Source organism: Triturus cristatus, chromosome 4_1, assembly GCF_964204655.1.
Source record: "Triturus cristatus chromosome 4_1, aTriCri1.1, whole genome shotgun sequence".
NCBI lineage: Eukaryota > Metazoa > Chordata > Amphibia > Caudata > Salamandridae > Triturus > Triturus cristatus.
In genome coordinates this window covers 8958113-8982533 of record NC_140585.1, presented here as the reverse complement: position 1 = coordinate 8982533, position 24421 = coordinate 8958113, and the positions used below count along the sequence as shown (strand labels likewise).

At 44.7% G+C, this 24421-nt stretch overlaps 1 protein-coding gene across 1 annotated transcript in view; it reads left to right on the top strand.

The window, feature by feature from the left end:
- Window positions 1-24421, top strand: part of LOC146839285 (uncharacterized) — a 161394-nt gene that overhangs the window by 104725 nt on the left and 32248 nt on the right. The window contains exon 3 of the mRNA XM_085650762.1: window positions 15332-16053. Coding sequence (XP_085506888.1) covers window positions 15332-16053 — 722 coding nt within the window. The remainder of the gene's footprint in view (window positions 1-15331; window positions 16054-24421) is intronic.

Below are 24421 nucleotides of genomic sequence, written 5' to 3'. Positions count from 1 at the left end.
CCCTACACCTCCTCGGGGGTCTTCCGCAATCTGTCCCTCTCTATCTTCTTCTGACCCTGCTTCTTCAGGTATAATCTCAAGTGGAATTTCAACCTCTTCATCTGATTCAAGAATAGTCTCTGTGGAATTTCTCTTTTCTCTTCTGTTTTCTCCACTGCTTGTTGGAACTTCAGGCACTCTTACAGAATCTGATCTTTCCCCTGAAACTCTCAATGTTTCTCCTGAAGCTTCTCTTGGAAAGAAAGAATCACCTGACTCTCTTTCTCCTTCAGCTCTTTCAGGATTCTTTCTTTTTCTCACTGGCTCAGTCTCTTCATCATCACTCGAATCTGACTCTTCAAAATACTCCTTACCAGTTCCTTCTTTCGGATTTGGAACTCTTAGAGTATGACTCGCATGCACCCAGTTTTTCACACCGGCATCCAGGTGGACCACTAATTTAAGTAAACCAACCAGTCCCTATCAGATTGAATTAAAATTGGTTCGCATCTTTATTATTTAATTAAATAAGTGTATAATGTCAACTTATTCCAATGTCAATTATAAGTTGCACTCATCTTTCGAATTTGGCACAAACCCTGTATTTCACAGGAAGATCTAGAACAAATAACTTATTAACGTACATATATTTGCAAGGGCCACTGACGAGATATTTACCAGGTATCTTTCCATCACTATTATTATTATGTTATTTTGATGTTCTGTGTTCCGCAAATCGTTCAAACAAAATATATGCATCCTATATGGTTTCTGATCACAATCTAAATGTACTCATCATCTATTTTAGTCTAAACTCCAATGAATGAAACACGCTTTTAAATTCACAGTTTGCACCTAAGCTATTTGCACAAATCAGAACTTTACCCTATGTGACGAGATTCCTATGAGCAACATGCTTTTATTTATTTATTTCATATACTCTTATCATATGAATAAGTATTATATTTGAATGGCACGGATGTAAAATACTGTTAATTGTGGTATTTGTCCATGAATTTACAAGCATGTTATTGCTATACTACAAATATGCAAATGACATTAAGCACGATAGGAACTCAATCCCTATATGTATTAGTAGTATTTTGTCTATGTCTATATGCATTCCGATCACGTGGGGTCAGACAATTATGCGCGGTCACTTTAAATTCACCAAAAATGTGTATCCAAGTTGAGTGAACAAGGCTCGCCCAGAGCTGAAACGCGTATCGACGACTTTGGAAAAATAAACATCTTTTAAGCACGTACCTTGGGTCTGTATCCACATTCGATTCCTTATCCATCCGGAATCCAGTTGGAATACAAGTAATATATATATATATATATATATATATATATATATATATATCTATATGTGAATTTTCTTTTCTTGATACATAGATCTTTTTTTATTTTACTCCTATGTCACTGTATATACTAGGAATATCCTAAAGGTGTTATCTCTAGTTCTTTTTGCTATTGTCGTGTAGTTCCTATAAACCCATATAAGCTCTGCCCGTTTAGACAGAATACACTTTAGGATTGGTGTCCGGACTGATTCCAGACACCCCCACCGGTATGTTAGCCTGTGTACCAGCTCGCTCACCGTGCCACTAGGAACCCCTCTTACCAAGGACAGAATAGTTCTTGGCAACTATCGATCATGACAACCCTGATCCCTCAGGATCGTGGAAACAGTGCAATACTTTTCTCTCAGTCACTCGTGCTCCCTTCGTCTCAGAGAGACACAGAATAAACTATGGACGTTTTTCAATAAGCATTTATTGAGCCAGCATCATTCTAGTGTAAAATAGGTGTGCTGAAACAACCACTAGACAGTAACAGATATAAATGATTATAAGCACCAACAGAATAAAAGGATGGTAGATTTCTACCATCGTGCTAAAACAATAAATCCAGGCAAGTATATAAAATACATGACAGGAAAATGCGTATTCCTATGAAGCGACCCTAACTAGATGTACCTAAGTGTACCTAGCATGTATGTAGGCGTCAAAGCTAAGAATCCCTCTAGGAGAAAGTCAACCCCATTTCCTGAAGTGAGAGACTGTGGGACCCCTTTTTGGTCTCGAGATGGACACCCCGCGAGGGATGTCAGACCACTGCGAGCTGGAGTGTCTGCTTGCAGAAACCTCAGCGTTTTGTGTCCATGTGTCAGCATGGAAGTTCTTTTCTCTTCTGACTATGTCAGCAAGATATGATGTATATATACCCAAAGTGGTACCCCCCTGGGGATATACCTTGCGGTGTCATGTCAGACTAGGATGACAGAAGGAATGACCCTTCTTCATAGTTATTATGCAGGAGATGGTAGGCATGCTGTCCTGCTGTGGTTCAAGAATCCTCATGCATAATGAATGAGGTTTAAGCTTTTCGGAGAAAACCCCATGTCATCTTTGGACATTACCGTAACTAGGTAAAAGGTCAGTACTAAGAACCGTTATGTAGTGTAATGGTAGGGGAGAATATTGGTGAAAGTTTCGGTGACTACCTGAGCCTATATTTGGGTACCTCTCCTCATCCGACTGGACGACATACTTAAAATTCTACATACGGCTAAACGTGGTACGCAACCATTAATAAGTCCATTAAAAATAGCACTTACATGTTTTTTTTTTAACATTTCTTTAAAAATGCTAGAAAAGAAAAATAGTGCATGCGATAGAAGTCTGTACTAAATGAGTTTGTATATATAGTCCAAACCATGCGTGTTTGAAAGCCATGCAGGTTAGAAAATTGTTTTTGTTTAAAATTCCAAATTTGGTTGTTTTTGAAAAGCCGAATTTTCCCAGCACACAATGAGCCAAATGTTTGTGTCCTGGCTGAGAGACGCAACATCACTATTGCTTCCAATCGCAGACGACGGTCCCTGCAACACCTCGCAGATGAGGGCAATCGAGCACAAATGTTCCTCCGTATTCACCACAGCCGCTGCTGGGGATGTATGAGCGTCATCCAAGGTCTGAGTATTTGTTGAGGAACCGGTATTCTTTCCTATAGGAGCTGAAGCATCCTGTGGTGGCTCTAAGAATGCAGACATCAACATTGGAATACGCTGAGGACACTGCCGCACATGGGCCGTTATTGGGTCCAGTAAAGCATCCACCTCCGGTGGCGCAACTGATGGAAGTGTTAGACAGAGATTCAACACGCATTCTTGTCTGCAGAACATGCACCAGAGGACAGGCAGAATGCAGTCGATCCAGACTGGTCTAAATGACAAGAACCAAGACTCGCTCAGTTCTCGAAGATGAGGTGTGCTCCGATGGAGTACCACGAGATCACAGTATCGGCGCTCCAAGAGCGTTCTTTCCATCTCCTTGGTGACAGGGATGTCCATTGCGTAGCAGAAAAATGACAATCAGGATACCTGCTATTAGAAACAGTATCAGCGGAAAGCCTCCAAAAATGCTTTGGAATACGTAGTGTATGAAGTTGGGAACTACTCCGAGGATTTTCTTAAAGGAGCGCAACAGACCAGAACCTATAGTCTTAAATAGGTGGACAATACCAGTTATATCAGACAAGATACGTTGTGCCATTTCTGTGACATGGAAAGGGCAGTTTGTTCGTACTAGTGCCTGCATCTCAGCCAAGGACCTTGCAGTTTGGTAATCATAAGTTTCTCGGGCGGAGGTTAAGGGCACGATTTGCTGTAGAAGCATGGCTTTCATCCGTCTGAAAGTATCAAACCGTATAAAGGAAACATTCAACGGCGCCTCCCTGACTGTATGGGTCAGTGGAAACAATACTTGCATACAGCAAGTAACCCTGGAGCTTACAGTGACAAGATATGCGATGTCCGGGAGCATCCCACAACAACCTTGATCGTTCAGCATCAAGTAACTCCCATTTGAAAGTAACTTGAACACCGGATTAATCACGGCAGCTGGGGAACCTTTCAAGTGACCGGATAAATGAGCAACTGAACCATTACAGGCCCCAAGAAGCATGATATCCTGGCATATGAGAGATCCACTTAAGGAATTCTCGCAGTTGGTACCACTAAGGAACACTTTGCTGTCCCCATTCTTACATCGAAATCTGTATGGTAATTCCCAAGATTCCTTGCTTAATTCCCTACCCTCCGCTTTATATCTGCCTGCCTGTTCTTGTTCTAGGCAATCCTGAAACTGGAAAGTTTTGGCCATGGATTAACCATTCTGTGGACGGTGACTCTGCCACAGTAAAAGGTAACTTGTCCAGTTTTTAAATACACAGCATTGTATACTTTGCTCCTCTTTGTGCCATTGCTATTTGCATTTCACTTAGAATATTCACAGAAAAGAGTTACGTACTGTTGATAAACCGCCAAGGCACATAACAAGCGCACAATGATTGCAGCGTCCAGCTTAATAGCATAATAGAACGTAGTTGAGATTGTCCGTGTAGTTGTATGGACAATTCTTTTTCTAGTACATCAATAGCAGAAGATGCACTGTTTCCCAGTGAATAAATCCTGAATGTTAATGTAGTCACACCATTGTCAACTACAACTAGCACCTTTTCTAGGTTAATTTTTATCCATTTCACGAAGTCTCCCCGCAGCTTCCGGTTGAGAGATTGTCCAGATTTCACTATAGACAGCGTAATAGAAACGTTTCTGAAGTGGCTTCCGGGTGCTTAATAATAAACCCCTCAGATTCACCTAATCTGAGAGGATACGTGCTGTTTCACCTGGGACACTGTTGAGGTTACTAGCCAATCGAGGCACATCTTCCCACCTCTGTATGATGTCACCTCCCCCAGATGTTGTCTTTGTACATAGTATGGGTCTGGCCTGTGGATACTAAACCCTTTGGTTGTACCCTTGACTGACATCTGTTGGTGTCTGTGGGCCAAACTAGTATGCGATCTCCAGGGAGAGAAGTAGGTTACTGTACCAGAGGCGGCTTTTACGAAAATGTGACTACAAGCCCCTCAACCCCTGGCTTTGACCATGATGCAATAATATAGCATCTTCAGGAACATGGATTAATCACTAGAACTGTATGTATTCTGTGAGCATTAGGTGTGCATGGTTTGTGTCCTTATTACAGGATTCACTAGGAGTGATGCAAACGGGGCTGGACCCCGTGGAGTCCTGATGAAGAGCTATTATAATTTTTACACATATCCAATATCCCAAGAAATGTTTTCACGTACCACCAATGGGAACATTGTCCAACACTATGAAAAGGTAATTCGAAGACGTTTACACCGAAATTTTCATATTTTTCAGGGTTTAACACTTCTGACCTGACCTCATATTACTATAAGGTGGCACCTACACCTGTACAGAAAAATATGCTGACTAACACCAAACAGATTTATTCTGCATCCTTTATTTCCCAACTGTCTGAACAGGGTTTCGACTCACGGAAGGACACAATAGACACAAAATCAGTCTGGGGTTCAAAGGAATGGCAAGTTCAGGGAACAGAAGCACTCTTTAGAGCGTGCCTCATTCCACAGCAGAAATGAAACTGTGCAACAGACTTCCTGTCTTAGACTAGCCAAGAACAAGGATTTGAACACACCTCGAATTCCCACACATCCATTTTACTTCACGTGTAAGGGATGCAATAGATGACATCATGTAGAACAACACTTCACACCCCAATTGGAAGGGATGGTTAGTTTGGCCCACAGTTACCAAAGTAGAGAGGGAGGTAGAGGCAGAGGCTAGGCTTATCCTCCTGACAGTTACGTAGTTAGAGAAAAATCGAGTTTATAGAAGAAAACCCGCCCTTAGGGAATTAGATTGGATACAGCAAGAATTCGTTGTAATCCCTTGTATAGAAAATAATTTTTTTTTCTAGCCCCTCCGCCACCAGGGTTGCCCCTAGGTGGCATGCTTCATCATTGGGGTTCCTCTGAATCCTCTACGGATTACCAATCTTGTGGTCACAACTACATTAAAAATTTTACACAGACATAGAATTAAGCATATGCGGTTGTTTGTATTTGAATTTGCATGGCCCCGTATACCCCACGTTACTGGGTAGGCCTAAGTCCATCTGTTTGGTCGCTTCTGTCAAGTGGCAAATGTTACAATTCCCACAGGGGTAATATCACCTTATCTTGGGAAAGCCCCATAATAGTGTACATGACTGAGTCGGGGTCAACTTGAGTTCTTCATGTATGTACCGGTTGGTCTCTCAGGTTTGTGGATTTTTAAATGCAAACAATTTGTAATGCGTTCATTTGGCCCCTATTTAGAATGTTCCACTTCTTATTGATGGTCTCTTTATGTCACTGGCTCTCGGGGTGAAGGTACCCAATAAGTACTCTGCTTATAGCTGCTGTGGTTCAGTCTCTACAGTGAGTGGTTCTTGTGAATGACTTGATTTCCCGGCATGCTCCTCCTGCAGGACTAATTCACTGTACTTAGTGTGCGAGGAGTAGCCAGCATTTGTGTCTCACATTGAATTGTGGCTCTTCTTGTTAGAACATACATTTTTTTAGGTCGAGCTAGACAGCGCATTCGCTGTCTCTTCGAGATCTGCTGTAATCAGTCTGTGGGCTTCTAGTCCATCCCCCTTCTTGCCATTGGTTTTCATTTTCTGTGTCAGTGCCCTTTAAAATATCCTTGCTTGCTAGTGGTCAGTGCTGCCTCTTTGTCCCTCCTTTCTCTCTTCTGTTCCTCCCAAAGAGCAGGGACTTGGTACTGTCTCATTCCGCTATGGTTCTTCATCTGTTCTTTGAAAGACTGATTTTTCTTGGTTTCCTGCTCTGTTACTGTTTATCTGTGTTCAGCTTCAGTGCCCTAGCTGCTTTCCTTTACGTATAGCATTCCCCCCCCCCCCCACTGCCTCTTAATGCCACAGTTGTGTTACTGCCGCCTCCTGCCTGATTGCTTGTTTTATTTGTCTCTTCCCACCCACTGCGTGATCGACCCCGAGCTGTGCTGTTTATTATTTATTTTTAATTGCTAGACCCCGGGCAGAGGATTATGTAATGTTAAAGGGTTAAAAACCTAATCTGGATCAGACCAATCTGGCCAACTATCGCCCTAGCTCTCTTCTGCCGTGGGTGAGTAAGATTCTAGAGAGGCATGTAAACAATACTCTTGTTGCCTTTCTGGAAACTAATAACTTACTGCACCCCTCTCAGACAGGGTTTCGTCCCCAGCTTGGAACTGAGACGGCTCTCCTTGCAGTGACAGAGGAAGCAAGAACGATTCTAGATCAAGGGGGCACTGCGGCTATTATCCTTCTTGATCTCAGTGCCGCATTCGACACTGTGAACCATACTCCTATGCTCCTCAGACTCCAGAATTCGGGAGTGTCCAGTATGGCAATAGTGGTTGCAGTCCTTTCTTAGTGACCATTCTTTTAGGGTTTTTGAGGGAGATGCCGTTTCCAATCAATTCCCTCTCAGCTGTGGGGTTCCCCAGGGCTCTGCCCTAAGCCCCATGCTGTTTAATATATATATGAGACCCTTGGCAGAGATTGTTCATCCATTTCGCATAAAAATCATTTCCTACGCAGATGACACTTAGCTTGTGGTGGCACTTAACTACCCCGAGGGGTCATCTAGCACCCTAGGCTGTTGCCTAGAGAAGGTCGCCAAATGGATAGAACTCTCATGCCTTAAACTTAATGGGGAGAAGACGAAGCTTATGCTCCTGGGTAACTCCCCTGCCTTCAATCCGGTAACTCTTTGGCCAGACTGCCTAGGCCCGGCCCCGGCCCCTAAAGATCAAATTAAGAGCCTTGGCATCTGGATTGACCACTCCCTCACGTTCAGTCATCAGGCAGCAAAGCTTTTTGCAACTTGCTTTGGGCTACTAAGGATGCTTCGTAAGGTTCTTCCCTTCTTCCTTTCCACGCGAGAAGGATCATGGTCCAAGCTTTGATCCTCTCTCGCCTGGATTATGGAAATGCATTATATTTGGGAGCTCCGCAGTATACCATCAACAAATTCCAAATCATTCAGAACTGTGCCGCCCGCAGACTTCTTCAGATTCCTTGTCTGCAGTCCGCTAAACAAGCACTTAAGAGCTTGCACTGGCTGCCGATCAGGGAAAGGATCCAGTTTAAGGCTATGTGTCTGGTCCATAAAGCCTTTTGGAAGAACGGCCCACCCATTCTCCAATCTCTGATCACTCCCTATCAACCGAAGAGAGACCTTCGGTCATCTGTCTCTTTTCTCGCTCTTGAACTCAGAATAAGGAGGGTCAGATGTGGCGGGCGATCCTTTTCATATAATGGTGCTATTGGTTGGAATGCTCTTCCACTTCAATTGTGGAAAGAGCCTAATCTTCTCTCGTTTCTCAAGCTTTTAAAAACTTGGCTGTTTTAGTTTTTGTATCAGTTTTTGTATCTTTTTCTACTGTTTTTCCCCTGTACTCGTCCGCAGCGCTGGGAGGCCTCCGGGTAGCCATCGCGCTTTATAAATGTCATTCCATTCCATAATATGCGAATAATTACAGAATGTTTAGCTGAGTCTCGAACCCTGTTCCCCAGCTCCAAAGTTGGCAGCTTTGGATGTTTAACCCCCTCCTCGCTTCAAGACAATATGCTTTTTTAGGGGGTTTAACTCTATTTTCCTCATTGAGTCATCCTTCCACCGTGCACCCACCCTTGACCCCTTCCTCCGTTTTGCTTCCCTGAGCTTCCTGTGAGCACATGGGAAGTGAGTTCCCTTCATCACACAGAAGTGTAGAACAAGTGCTTTTCCTTTCAATTTAAAGAGCCCCTGATCATGAGCTTCTCTTCCAGAGCCCCTCCCTGCCTTCACAACATCCACTCAGCGCCCAATAGGCAAGGTCCATCTTAGATGCTTTCTGCCCAGCCCGTGTTTTGAGAACGATTGCTTTTGTTCTGTTTTAACTGGGACTAATATACGCACTTTTTTGTTCTCGTTTTCGATCCAGATCATGTTTTTGGAATGTTGGCTTTTGTTCCGTTTTCAAAGGACATCTTTGCGCATGTTGGCCTTTGTTTAATTTATGTGCATGTTATACTATTTAATCTGCACCAACATAATCTGCTCGCCTCGTGACGTAAGCTGCTAAAATGCCTTAAACAGTATGCCAGAATAACTTGTTGTGACATCAGGCAGACCAGCTACGCGGTGCACAGGTGATTCACCGTATCTGGGTTTTTAGGTCTCGCCTGATCCAGCGCATGCGCTGGTCTGGCCGAGACATTTTGTATACGGCTTTTCAAAGTGCTGCCTGTGGCCTAAAGCTTGTGTGCACGTGAGCGTGCATGCATGCAGCGCCATGTGTCTTTCCTCCACCGCACTCGCAGCGCACAATCGCGTTCACTTTCGCGGCCCCGTCACTTTCACGGCCGCGTGCCCAAAGCTTGTTTATTTTTTTAATGCTTTTGTCATTCGCGGCCGCGCTGCAGCCGTGTGGCCAATGCTTGTTTTTACGATGCAAATGTGTGTTCTCGCTCAGGATAATAAAAACATAAAACATAACTTTATGCTTTGGCCAATCTGCCATCATAGATCATAAGAATGTGTACAGAAGCTACATATTGGATGGGAGTTACAGTTCAACGAATACTATATGCGTTTTTAAAGACTTCACTTTAAATATTATGGTGTTGACTTTTATTTCACCTCGTTTCATCTCTGTAATAAGTTGTGGCGGTCAGCAATTGAACAAAACTGCCCATTGCCCCCCGCATTTCTTCCCCATAGTCTCTCGCTCATTGACCCACATATTCCTTAGCATTCTTTGATCCACAACCTATCTCTCTGGCTCATTGCCACTCAAAGCATCAAAGGAGAGCCCATCGCCTGGGGAGCAGCGATGCAGTACAGTGCAACTTCCGGGTACGTAACAATGCTTGCATCGGCCCTGGGTGCATTTCTGCGACTCGAGAGTCTGTAGCAGTGGGCATCAAAGATTCATCACAAGGGCAGCTGGAGCTGAGAAACATCACAATTGAAATACAGACTAAACGCCCTGCTGCAGGCAGCAAACCACCCAGGGACCTGCGCCCTAATATTACACAGAAGAGAAGTAAATTATTTTCACCTGAGAACGTTCAAAATGCATTTCAGATTCCAAGTGAGGTTCCTGCAAGAATGATGTTTTATTCAGTGAGGCTTGCAGGAACTGTGCTAAGTACTCAAACGTTAGAATTACAAGCGGGGGGATTACCATTAGGGTGAATGGTTTAATTGCCTTCTAAGGGGGTTATGTGAGGGGTTCTGCTGCTCGCTGCAATGGCAAAGTATAATGTCGACTACAAATCATTATATATGTCCCCGCGGCATTACTGACACCGAGAAAGAGCCCCACATAAGAGCTGCCTGTGTTGCTTTGAACGCCTGCTAGCACAAGAGCCGAGTGAGTTGAATGCCCGCTGCTGATGCATGTGTGAAGGTGATGGTTTCAAACCCTCACAGGGGAACCCCTCCTTCCGAGGTCGGGACTTGAACACCATTAAACTGGGTACTTTTAAGACCTATTATTTACAGCGCTTATACAACACTGCAGAAGTGTGTCTCGAAGCAGCACACGCAAAATAAGGCACTAATATTAATAAAAAGGCAAAACCTCTCACTGGGAGGCACAATGACCTGTTTCACATATTTACTTGAAACAATCATGAGTGGAGGGAGGTTAGGATCGAACCTGCGTCCTTAGGAGCGAACAGCTGCGAGTACTCTATGGAAACCAGCCTCCTTGGTACTGTGGACGCCTGCCTCTGCCTCCTCGAGGCAGGCGATTCCTGTCTTCTTCTTCTGTTGGTCTTTTCGGCCGCCCTCAGTACAGTCAAGCAGAGCAAACATGGGCCACGTCCAAAGTACAATTTATTCCATGAAGCCATGTCTTTATTTCCCCCAAAGCTGGAAGATTGATAGTTATTTTTTCCCATCATCTAACCAGAGAACATGGAGCCTTAAGCTTTTGATACCAGCAACTGGTAACGGTTTATAATTATCGGTTAACATATGTAGACTACTAGACATTCTCAGGAACCTATAATTATTGTGCATGCCACACTTTTCTTATTCACTCCTACATAAGATCACGCTGCAGCGGTTCTCTGTGTGTGCTGGTGCAATGCACTCTAATGGAAATTCACACTTCCATTAGAAACATCATATTCAGAAAACGACCCATCAACATCTACCGTTGCATTCAATACCGCAGGTCAAACACAGACTACAGCAGTCAATGTATTCGGCCAATCAATTCATCTGACCCTACCATAAACCAGCAACGGCAATATAATATCCGAGAAACCTCATCACCAATTTGACAAATCTCAAAAGGGAGGTTCTCCTCTCTGGTATTTCCTTCCAAACATACTGTCTTTTTCGTTTCTGCACATGACAGCTAACTGACAAACACGAAAAATGTGTAATGCCGAAACCAGGAAACCACTCAAGGGGTGTGGAGAGGTCATCATCTCGTCAACTGAGCAGGCAAATAAAGACACACAATAATCTAAGGCATACATTGCTTAGATGTCTTTCTGGATGTCAATGCTACCAACATAAAAGGGCAAAAAAATATTTTGCTGTAAAACCGGCCCCTAGCAACAACAAGCATTGGCATAGCCAATAGGTCTCGCTTTTGGGACCTTATAAGTATTTAGTTATGCATCACAATATACTTGGCGCAATTACATCAACTGTTGCATGGCTAAACACTTATAAGGACCCAAATGCGAGACCTATTGGCTATGCCAAGGCTTGTCTTTCAAAAGCCGGCGTGGAGTACAAGTCTGGTGGGGAAGGGAACCATGACAATGGCAGAATCTGTAGCATCTAAAGCTCACGCAGGCATCTGCTGGCATCATGTATTCATGGAACATATCTCTTAAATTTCATGTTACATTAAGTTGATTTATATACTTTTTTGCTTGACTTTAGAGCAACGATACAAGCAGGGAAGCAAGTACTATAAGTCGTTGTAGCCAAAGAGCTTTGTCATGCCAGAATTAATTTAACAAAAAAATAACAGCAACCACTTTATTCAGTAGCTGACCAAGAAACAATAACATTTATTCGCTATTTAGATGGTCAATACGTAAATAGCAGACTTTATGCAGCATATGGCCGCTAGCAGGCAAATAATCTCAAGTAAATAGCAGATGTTATGTCCTGGCAAGACTCCTCTGGGGCGCAGATCGCAAGATACTAATCTATTTACCCAGGCTGTCTGTTACATATAACATATTATGTACTATTTGCCTTTCAACCAGGGAAGTAGAAAATACACTTACGTCTCTTTTAACCTGACCACCAACAGCGGTAGCAATTGTGTCATTTTCACAATCGACTTTTTTTTAAGCGCCTTCTAATATAACCTGAGCATTTTTCAATGCATGAGAGGCGGGGAGGGGCCTGGGAGGCGTGGGGCCTGGGAGGTGGGGAGGGGCCTGGGAGGTGGGGAGGGGCCTGGGAGGTGGGGAGGGGTCTGGGAGGCGTGGGGCCTGGGAGGTGGGGAGGGGCCTGGGAGGTGGGGAGGGGCCTGGGAGGTGGGGAGGGGTCTGGGAGGTGGGTGGGGAGGGCCCTAAGAGGCGGGCGGGGAGGTGCCTGGGAGGCGGGGAGGGGCCTGGGAGCCGTGGGGCCTGGGAGCCATGGGGCTTTACGCTAAGCTGATCTTTGGATACCTTCGCCTGTTGCAGCGTCCTTCTGTTGCCTTGGTGACTGCTTCCTTATGAGCTCCACAGGCCACTGCAATGCAAACCTACACACATGGGTAAAGGACACTTTCATTTCCAGTGCTTTAAATGGGCCGGTACTCACCGGTACTGAGTACCGGCACTTCTTTTTCACCGCCCCCCCCCCCCCAGAGTATCCCAGAAAGGCAAGAGAAGGAATTTGATGAGATGAACGAAGGTACATTTAAGATGAAAGGTGGCGTGACCACCTGAAAAAAGAGAAAATGTAAAGAGACACATGGGGCATCGAAGGGGACATGGGGCTAGTAAGTAAGGGCTACGGACATCAGAGGGTAGAGGTAGGCGAGTATTCCGTCATCCAAAAAAGTGTTATCTAAAGCGGGGGTGGCAGCTGAAGGGAAAAATAATTTTGAGGGGAGGGTGGCATTTTTAAGTCATGTGTTTTTTTTTTCCAGCGAATATAAAGTTTACCATAATGCGACTCAATTTTATGTAACGAACTTAAAAAATGAAAAGCCCAACAAACAATCATAAGAATTCAGATTACATACTTGGAGGAAGAATGGATTTATCAAAATACTTAAACACAGTATAGACCTTACTGGGGCGCACTGGAAGGGAAGAATAATGTGCACGGAGTTGAAAATGCACATTTACCAGAAAACACTGAACGTAGCTAACAATATAAGCATTCAAACACGACAGACATGACGTCCCATGGCTTGGTGATTGTTTCTCATTCGTTTCTATGATGTTACACTTTGAATTGCTTCCTCGTCAGGGGAAGTAAGCGCTATAAAAATGCAATTACAATACAATACCTTCAGTGTGGGTGGGTTTGGCCAACTTCTACAAGCCCATGATGGGAAGTGTTGCAGTGGTTAAGGTGCTTTCATGGGTGTCTGGTAGAGAGTTGCCTCCAATCAGGTGGGTGAGGACCAGGGCTTCGACTGACACGGACAGCTGGAAGGAAGGATGTCTGGAGGCAGAGCTCTTGCCATACTGGGACAGGCCCCTATCCCGTTACCTGCCACAGATGCAGAAATGACTCGAGTCCCCAAACAGTGAATGTTACTGAAATCCTACAATAATCACAAACAGGGAAATTCAGTTTTATTTCTGCATGTCAAAGATTGTCTGCCTTGGGGAAGGGACACTTACAGCCAGCCCTTCACCTCCTTTTATAGCAAATTGATGCAAATTCACATTACTTTCTGGGGGAAATAACTGCAGTTTTCAGCTAAATAAAGTAAAACCATCTATTTTAGGTGTGGTTTATCTTTCATTTGCTGCCTTCTTCTGGATGCACACCCAACACTCCAGCTTGGGAGTTCTGCACCCACAGAGTGCCACTAGTGTGTTGTGACAGAAGTATAATATGAAAATGGATTTCCATCCATGTAAAATTTGTGAATTGGCAAAGTGGTACACAGACTACTGTAAATATTGTCCCAAGAATGTAGTTGTCATTTCAGATGTGACCAGAGGGCTAGACCCCTCAGGCCAGGCAGGGAGCTTAAGAACCGCCCACACCACTACAGGCCAGGACACATATCCCCGCACTGGAAGCCAGGAGCAGGCAGAGAAGTCGAAAGAAGGAAGGATCCTGGTTAGCCGAGGAAGGGCAGGTATGTCTTTCCAGGACAATACTGTGGAGGCATCCATAAGTGTGCGGCTGTGAGCAGTACAGAGATATGAACGGATAGTGCCAAATGTCTGCCCCTCCCAATTTCCACTACAGCAGCTTAGAAATCTGTAGGGTTCCACTGCACTATGAGGTGCACCAGACTGGTCATCGCCAGTTGACACAACAGCTGGCTGTATCTGGTATTCATGAAAAAAGTGAGCCACGTAGCAGGAGTGGGAGCACCAGGGAACCCAAAGCACCCAAGGGAGGAAGCCAAGCCTTGGACTTGAGGTGAAGGAGCAGGCCTAAGGGAAGCTTTGAGCATCCAACACACGTGGGTACAGGGTGCCTCCCATATCAGGAACCGTGGCTACAGCAGGCCTGCTGACCACCATCATCAGTGACACCGTGCTCATATGTACATGGTTAAATGTGCCTCCATCCTTTTACTAGCCCCTCAGAATTTTGGACTAGGTTGTGCTGGGTGGCACAGTATCTGAAAGTGAATGAAAGGTTGAAATATTATTGCTCTGTTGTGAGACCCCAGATAACTTGCTTTTCCCGGGATCACTAGTATGACAACTGATGACTTCCTGCCATCCGATGCGGGTCAGAGTTGCATTTTAGGATGTAGTCGTTTTTCCTTTAATTAATTTTCAGTGAAACAAGTCTCTGCACTTTTTAATGTTTTGTTTAATATACAGGAGCCTCTGCCTAAAAGGGAAACCTGACAGTTACCTTTCAAGTCTGTCAACTAGAACAACTTAATACATGGAAGAGCATCAACAATAAATTGTGGAGGGAAGCAATTTGTCATCATTCACAACAGAAAAAAATTCTTGCGCCCTTCAAATGTTTTTCATTAGACCCACCCTTAGACCCGCCTCTAGCCCCGCCTCCTTGCCACGCCCCCAGCTTGATCTGATGAGTACCAGCACTTTTTTTTCCCCATTTAAAGCACTGTTTATAACACCAATAGCTCCAACTGTCGCAAATGCAGGACCTATTGCATTGGAAATGCTTGTTCTGAATTGTAACTGTCCACCTCTCCATATTTTAACAATGCAGCTTTTTCAAGAAATATTTTCCATGTGTAATTTTAAATGTTTTTTCCATTCTGCAGGACAAGAATCACATCTAGAAAGTCTGAATGGGACAGAGAGCCATAAAGGTTCCGGAGGCGAGATGAATTTTACTCAGAATATCTACTTAAGAAAACAACGCAAAATGCAACTGAGGGAAAGACACTTTGCTTGCAATTTGTGTGAAAAAGGATTTATCAATGAGACACTTCTTGTGAGGCACAAAAAAGGACACACCAGCCTCCGGCCATATCCCTGCGGAACGTGTGAAAAGTGTTTCACTCAAAAGGCAACTTTTTTACAGCATCAAAGAACACACACTGGAGAGAGGCCTTATCACTGCACAGTGTGTTCCAAGCGCTTTGCTGATAAGGGATCCCTTGTACGGCATCAAATCGTACACACTGGAGAGAGGCCTTATCACTGCACTGAGTGTTCAAAGCGCTTTGCTTATAAGGGAAGCCTTGTACATCATCAAAGAACACACACTGGAGAGCGGCCTCATCACTGTACTGTATGTGCCAAGAGCTTCACTCAAAAAAAAATTCTTCTTCAGCATCAACGCATACACACAGGAGAAAAGCCTTTTCGCTGCACTTCGTGCGAGCAGAGGTTCAATCAAAAGGCGCATCTACTACTGCACCAAAGAAAACACACAGGGGAGAAACCTTTTCACTGCACCTTGTGTTCCAAGCGCTATACTAATCAGGGAAGCCTTGTACGGCATCAAAGCGTACACACAGGAGAGAGGCCTCATCAAAGCGTACACACAGGAGAGAGGCCTCATCAAAGCGTACACACAGGAGAGAGGCCTCATCAAAGCGTACACACAGGAGAGAAGCCTCATCAAAGCGTACACACAGGAGAGAGGCCTCATCCAAGCGTACACACAGGAGAGAGGCCTCATCCAAGCGTACACACAGGAGAGAGGCCTCATCCAAGCGTACACACAGGAGAGAAGCCTCATCAAAGCGTACACACAGGAGAGAGGCCTCATCCAAGCGTACACACAGGAGAGAGGCCTCATCCAAGCGTACACACAGGAGAGAGGCCTCATCCAAGCGTACACACAGGAGAGAGGCCTCATCCAAGCGTACACACAGGAGAGAGGCCTCATGAAAGCGTACACACAGGAGAGAGGCCTCATCAAATCGTACACACAGGAGAGAGGCCTCATCAAAGCGTACACACTGGAGAGAGGCCTCATCCAAGTGTACACACAGGAGAGAGGCCTTAACACTGCACTGAGTGTTCCAAGCGCTTTGCTTATAAGGGAAGCCTTGTACATCATCAAAGAACACACACTGGAGAGCGGCCTCATCACTGTACTGTATGTGCCAAGAGCTTCACTCAAAAAAAAATTCTTCTTCAGCATCAACGCATACACACAGGAGAAAAGCCTTTTCGCTGCACTTCGTGCGAGCAGAGGTTCAATCAAAAGGCGCATCTACTACTGCACCAAAGAAAACACACAGGGGAGAAACCTTTTCACTGCACCTTGTGTTCCAAGCGCTATACTAATCAGGGAAGCCTTGTACGGCATCAAAGCGTACACACAGGAGAGAGGCCTCATCAAAGCGTACACACAGGAGAGAGGCCTCATCAAAGCGTACACACAGGAGAGAGGCCTCATCAAAGCGTACACACAGGAGAGAAGTCTCATCAAAGCGTACACACAGGAGAGAGGCCTCATCCAAGCGTACACACAGGAGAGAGGCCTCATCCAAGCGTACACACAGGAGAGAGGCCTCATCCAAGCGTACACACAGGAGAGAAGCCTCATCAAAGCGTACACACAGGAGAGAGGCCTCATCCAAGCGTACACACAGGAGAGAGGCCTCATCCAAGCGTACACACAGGAGAGAGGCCTCATCCAAGCGTACACACAGGAGAGAGGCCTCATCCAAGCGTACACACAGGAGAGAGGCCTCATGAAAGCGTACACACAGGAGAGAGGCCTCATCAAAGCGTACACACAGGAGAGAGGCCTCATCAAAGCGTACACACTGGAGAGAGGCCTCATCCAAGCGTACACACAGGAGAGAGGCCTCATCAAAGCGCACACACAGGAGAGAGGCCTCATCAAAGCGTACACACAGGAGAGAAGCCTCATCAAAGCGTACACACAAGAGAGAGGCCTCATCAAAGCGCACACACAGGAGAGAGGCCTCATCAAAGCGTACACAAAGGAGAGAGGCCTCATGAAAGCGTACACTACAGAGAGAGGCCTCATGAAGGCGTACACACAGGAGAGAGGCCTCATGAGAGCGTACACTACAGAGAGATGCCTCATGAAGGCGTACACACAGGAGAGAGGCCTCATGAGAGCGTACACTACAGAGAGAGGCCTCATGAAAGCGTACACTACAGAGAGGCCTCATGAAAGCGTACACTACAGAGAGAGGCCTCATGAAAGCGTACACACAGGAGAGAGGCCTCATGAAAGCGCACACACAGGAGAGAGGCCTCATGAAAGCGTACACTACAGAGAGAGGCCTCATCAACGCGTACACACCGGAGAGAGGCCTCATCAAAGCGTACACACAGGAGAGAAGCCTCATCAAAGCGTACACACAGGAGAGAGGCCTCATCAAAGCGTACACACAGGAGAGAGGCCTCATGAAAGCGTACACACAGGAGAGAGGCCTCATCCAAGCGTACACACAGGAGAGAGGCCTCATGAAAGCGTATACACAGGAGAGAGGCCTCATCCAAGCGTACACACAGGAGAGAGGCCTCATGAAAGCGCACACACAGGAGAGAGAGAGGCCTCATCAAAGCGTACACACAGGAGAGAGGCCTCATCAAAGCGTACACACAGGAGAGAGGCCTCATCAAAGCGTACACACAGGAGAGCGAGAGGCCTCATCAAAGCGTACACACAGGGGAGAGGCCTCATCAAAGCGCACACACAGGAGGAGAGGCCTCATCAAAGCGCACACACAGGAGAGAGGCCTCATCAAAGCGTACACACAGGAGAGAGGCCTCATCAAAGCGTACACACAGGAGAGAGGCCTCATGAAAGCGTACACACAGGAGAGAGGCCTCATGAAAGCGTACACACAGGAGAGGGGCCTCATGAAAGTGTACACCACAGAGAGAGGCCTCATCAAAGCGTACACACAGGAGAGAGGCCTCATCAAAGCGTACACACAGGAGAGAGGCCTCATCAAAGCGTACACACAGGAGAGAGGCCTCATCAAAGCGTACACACAGGAGAGAGGCCTCCTCAAAGCGTACACACAGGAGAGAGGCCTCATCAAAGCGTACACACAGGAGAGAAGCCTCATCAAAGCGTACACACAGGAGAGAGGCCTCCTCAAAGCGTACACACAGGAGAGAGGCCTCCTCAAAGCGTACACACAGGAGAGAGGCCTCATCAAAGCGTACACACAGGAGAGAGGCCTCATCAAAGCGTACACACAGGAGAGAGGCCTCATCAAAGCGTACACACGGGAGAGAGGCCTCATCAACGCGTACACACAGGAGAGAGGCCTCATCAAAGCGTACACACAGGAGAGAGGCCTCATCAAAGCGTACACACAGGAGAGAGGCCTCATCAAAGCGTACACACAGGAGAGAAGCCTCATCAAAGCGTACACACAGGAGAGAAGCCTCATCAAAGCGTACACACAGGAGAGAGGCCTCATCAAAGCGTACACACAGGAGAGCGGCCTCATCAAAGCGTACACACAGGAGAGCGGCCTCATCACTGCACTGTTTGTGAGAAGAGCTTCAATGGTACGGTCAGTCTTGGACTACATCAAAGAATGCACACTCAAGAGAAGCCTTACTGTTGCTCTGGGAGTGAAAAGAGCTTTAGTCAAAAGACCTCAGGTCAGGTCTTCTACATCATCACAGAACACCCCGAGACAGAAATTCCCTGCACAACTCCCTCCCTGCTGTTGTTCTCCTAAACCCTCCTCTCCTGGCTCTGCCGATGTTTTACCACTGCAGTCAGAGGTGCCTGGAGGTGGGCTCTGTTGAGCATCTCCCACTCCTGAGGACAGCGACTATTCCTCATAAATAACAAGCCTGCGTATTGAGCCCTCTTGAGTGGCTCAGACTCTTTAATGATATGGTGAAGGTCTTACCGTGGTTCAACAAGACCTTGCTGTGGCTTGGTTAGCCCATTCAATATAATGGGGTTGCCCATTGTCCCTTAGAACCTGGATATACAATTTTAAAGAATACAAAGGGTTCTTTTGGGTGCCACAATTCTTAGCCAAGAATTGTGAAAAGATGTAACATCTGTACCAAAGGGTCACTAAATGATCCCCTTTTAAGAGTAGTGTTTTAATAATTAAGACTAGCAATTAACATTTGCTGGCACTGAATGTAGCCACTAAAGTGGTGAATCTTGCAAAAAATTAGTAAACTGCAAAGTTAAATAAATACCACACAACACAAGATGCTATTTCTAGTTAGGTATTTACATTGTCAATTAACCAACTTACTTTCAATCAAGCAATTTCATTTACTTATTTGCTTTTCAGTATGCTGTCCAAGTCACATCAGTTGCATAAAAAACCCATACATTTACATGGTGTAAATGCACATATCCCAGTGTCCATATACAAAATACATGAAACGGTGAAAAAAATATAATATCAAATGTCCAGATTCAAATGTTCAGACTATCCTGCTATCGATTTTAGAATAACTGACGTGGGACATTAGACCTTGCCATCAATGTTTCGGCCCTGTAGTTATGAGTTAAATGCACATCACAGCGGGTCTTCCTCAGAACTACAATGATAAACAAAATGAGGACAGCCTTCCAATGTTGTCACTCAGACAAAAAATACAGAATACATTTCCTGAAGAATTGTAATCGACCCCAGCCGGGGTTCACTCTGTAGCTATCGCAACTCCTTACAATTTGTTCACTCCATCAGCCGTATGGATGAAACTTCAATAGTTGTCTAGGTGCAGCCAGAAGCTTGCTCTCTATCTTCCGTTGTCAAAGAAAAGTGTCTGGGTTAGCGGCAGCAGTTTCTGCTAAGAGGCTCAAATGAATCATAGGAACCCAGTCCTGTCGTGGATCTTTCATTTCCCAGGTACAGAGATGCAGCTTACTCCAAGTCCCTCTGTACAACCTCCAGTTGTGGCTCTTGATAAATCGGTATTAGTGCTTCGGGTAGTCCAGCTGTCTGCTCTGAAGAAATGTATTTGAGACGCAAGAGTCCAAGACGACTTAACCCAGACGCAGTTGCAACTGAGTTTTCCCAGTCTGGGGCAGCAGGTTTCATTTCCTATTTGGGAGGAGACAGCTTTATGGACAGTGCTGTTAGTGAGAGAGGATAACCCCCTCTTGTGAACTGGAATAACTCTAGATCTGAATTTGAGAACATTTTTGATTGACGATTAATCATGTTGTCAGCTGACAAAGTACTGCTGGACCCACTAGAAGGAAATCAAGACCTTCCGGCACATCTCGCCTAATTCAGTGGGTGGGAGGCAGAGACTGTGTGACTGGAATAAGAGGGCAGTTTTTTTGTTTAGGTTTTTTTTTTGGAGTCTAAAGGACAAGATGTTGTTTTCTAGATTGACCCATAGCACACATCTTATACGGTTAGGCCTGAGGTTACATAAGAGAAAAGGAGATATGAAGAAAGTTTTATAGGAATTGCGATTCTCCTATTAACATGACTAGAGAATCTGGATTTCATTAAAGACACGGAGGCTAACATCATGCATATTACTTTTAATGCGTCACCAAGCAGCCGCATACATCATAAAGAACAAGTTCCAGAATAGAACGTTAACATAAGACAAAAGGCATGAGACCACAACAATCAGCCTCTTTTAAATGCAATGTAGAGCAGGATAAGATGTGAAGAGTCATAGTCCAAAAAACAGCAGAGAGTTCCATGAGATTATCATCAAACGAAGAGAAGGAGAACGATGGTAGAGCCAGAGTTGAAATCTTCTGAGGCAAAGACTAGGATTGATTATCTGGAAAAGAGAGAGAAGTACAAGTAACTCCAGAATAAGAAATGTTAAATTGAGGAGGTAAGAAAAGAAGTTAGACAAGGTATAACAATTTCATCATGAGAAAGTTAAAAAAGTAAATACGTTAAAATATACAAGAGAAAACAGTAAAAATAAGTACTGTAAGTTTAATGTCATAAGATTTAGACAATAAAGGGAAAGGGAGGGAGGGATAATGTTAGCCACCGTGTCTTTAATGAAATCCAGATTCTCTAGTCATGTTAATAGGAGAATCGCAATTTCATTACAAGACCGGAGGCTACATTATGCATGTTGGTAGCTTTGTAAGACCACATCAGACATATGCGAAATTGGTTTACAATAATGCATAGCAAAGGTAGTAGCATTAGACCAGTCGGCAGCTTTAAGGATATCATCCAACTTACCTCCAGACCAGAAGGACTTACTGGCCATAGCACCTCTGATTGAATGAGCTTTAAAGATATTTAAATCAACACCAGCCAAATTCATAGCAATTTTAACCCACCTAGAAATGGAAGCAGAAGTGATAGCTTTGTGAGGTTTAACAAAGGAAATAAGTAGCTGATTTACATCAGGGGACCGTAGAGGATTCATTCTAGTGTCGTATTCTTTCATGCACTCCACAACACAAAGTTTTTTGCAAAGGTCAAAGCGAGGATAGAAAATAGAATCAGACATAGTTTTGGTTCTTCTAAATTAATCGAATTTGACTCCAAACATGTTGTAGGATCTATTGGAGATTTCAAGGGCTTTAACGTCTGAAACTCTACGACAAGAAATGAGACAGAGTAAGGTGGCCAGTTTGATAGATAAGTTTTTCCTATTCAATACAGAGTTATCAGGCCAGTTAGAAAAGAGATCGAGGATCAAATTAACGTCCCATAGAGACTGATATCTAGGTTTAGGAGGTCTCCTGAGTCTAATACTTTTAAGCACCCTGCAAATAATTGCGTTTTTGCCAACAGTTTTGCCATTGATGAGAGAATGTCCTGCAGAGATAGCTGATCCATAGCAATTGATCGATCTATAGCTAAGACCACATTCAAATTGTTCCACAAGGAAATTAACTATGTCAACGATAGGTGCTTCCACGGAATCCAGATTCCTTTCCAAGCACCAACGAACCCAAAATTTCCAGATGTTGTTATATTGGTAATGTGTGCCTGGTGCCCAAGATTCTCCGAGGAGAGTTGAAGCTGTTGACGAAAGGCCTGCGAGATCGTTGGATCTCCTGACACTCTCCAGGCAAGAAGGTTCAAATTCCCTGAAAGAACAAGAGGGTGAATTCTTCCGTCTACGTCTGTAAGAAGGTCTACTAGGGAAGGAATCAAGAAGGGGAGATCGTAAGCTAGTTCTAGGGTGGTTGGAAACCAAGCCTGGGATGGCCAGAAAGGAGTGACTAGGACAATTGAGCAACGTTGATGTCTCACTTTCTGAAGAACTCATGAATCATTGCGAATGGGGGAAAGGCATAAGCTTTGTTCCCTGGCCAGCACTGAAGGAAAGCGTTTACTGCTAGAGCACCCGGGTCTGGCATCCAGCTGTAATAGTCTTCTAGTTGGCAAGTTAGTCTGCTGGCAAAAAGATCTATTTTCATTGGCCCCCAAAATTTGTTGAGAGAATTGAAGACAGAAACGTTGAGTTTCCAATCGCTGTGGTCCAAGAGGAACCTTGAGTTCCAATCCGCCGAAATATTTGATTTTCCTGGAAGGTATTCGGCTTTCAGAGAAATCTTGTGTTCCAGACAGAACATCCAGAGTTTTCTGGCTAGATTGGAGAGGTCTACAGATCTGGTTCCACCTAGGCGATTTATATATGCAACTGCGGACATATTGTCCATTTTTAAAATGACAGATCTCCCTTAAAGGGAGTGTTTGAAACTCATTAGAGCATATAGACCGGCGGTCAGTTCCAAGAAGTTTATGTGGTGTTCGGATTCTTCCTGAGACCAAACACCCCCTGTGTTCTGATCTAAGAGGCAGGCTCCCCAACCATGAAGGCTTGCATCGGATTCTAAAACGAATTCTGGTGCTGAACCAAAAATTGCTTTTCCGTTCCAAGCATCCAGGTTCTCTAACCACCAAGTCAATTCTACTCTTGCTTCTGGATCTAGGGAAATGCGATCCCCGTACCAGAGCCCTGAGCGAAGTGCTCTTGCTTTTATTCTCTGAAGAGCACGATAATTTAGTGGGCCAGGAAAGATAGCTTGGATGGAGGAAGAAAGTAGGCCTAGTAGTCTTGCTAGTTCCCTCAAGGATAAGTTCTCTAATTTCAAAACGTGCCTTATCTCCTTTCTGATTTTTGATATTTTCTTCGTGGGAAGGAGGAGAAGACATTTTGTAGTGTCTACGGTGAAGCCCAAAAATTCCATGGTCCTGGAAGGGGAAAGTATGGATTTCTCTTTGTTTATGATAAAGCCTAGATTCTCCAACAGGTTTATTACAGTTTCCAGATCTTGGATAATCTGAGAGTGGTCTTGTGAAAGAATAAGGATGTCTTCTAGATAAATGATCATGCGGATCCCTTTTTCCCTCAAAGAAGATGCTACTGATCTCATTATTTTGGTGAAACACCATGGTGCGGAGGAAAGCCCGAAGGGAAGAGCTTGGAATTGAAAAAGGTGATTTTTCCACGTAAATTGGAGGAAGGACTGGTGTGCTCGGGCCATAGGGATGGTAAAATAGGCGTCCTTTAGGTCTAGTTTGACTAGCCAGTCTTTTTCTAATAGTAAGTCTCTGAGTAGATGGATACCTTCCATCTTGAAGTGTCTGTAGACAAGATATTTGTTGAGCTCCCTTAGGTTTATGACAGGTCTCCACCCTTTGTCTTTTTTCTCTACGAGGAAGAGTGTACTTATGAACCTTAGATTCTCTATTGGGACTTCTATGATTGCACCTTTCTGAAGCATTGAAGAAATCTCATTCACTATTATTTTTTCCTGATCGAAGGTGAGAGGGATATCTCTCGGGAAAGAAGTTTGATAGGGAGTTTCTAAGAAGTCTATCATATATCCCCTTACTGTGTTGAGAACCCAAGGGTCTTGAGTAATCAATTTCCAATTCAGAAAGAAGAATCTTAGTCTGCCTCCTACTTTCGGGGAAGAAGAAAGAGGGGGAGAGGGAAGGATTGTACTCACTTTGGGTAAGGTTGGTGTT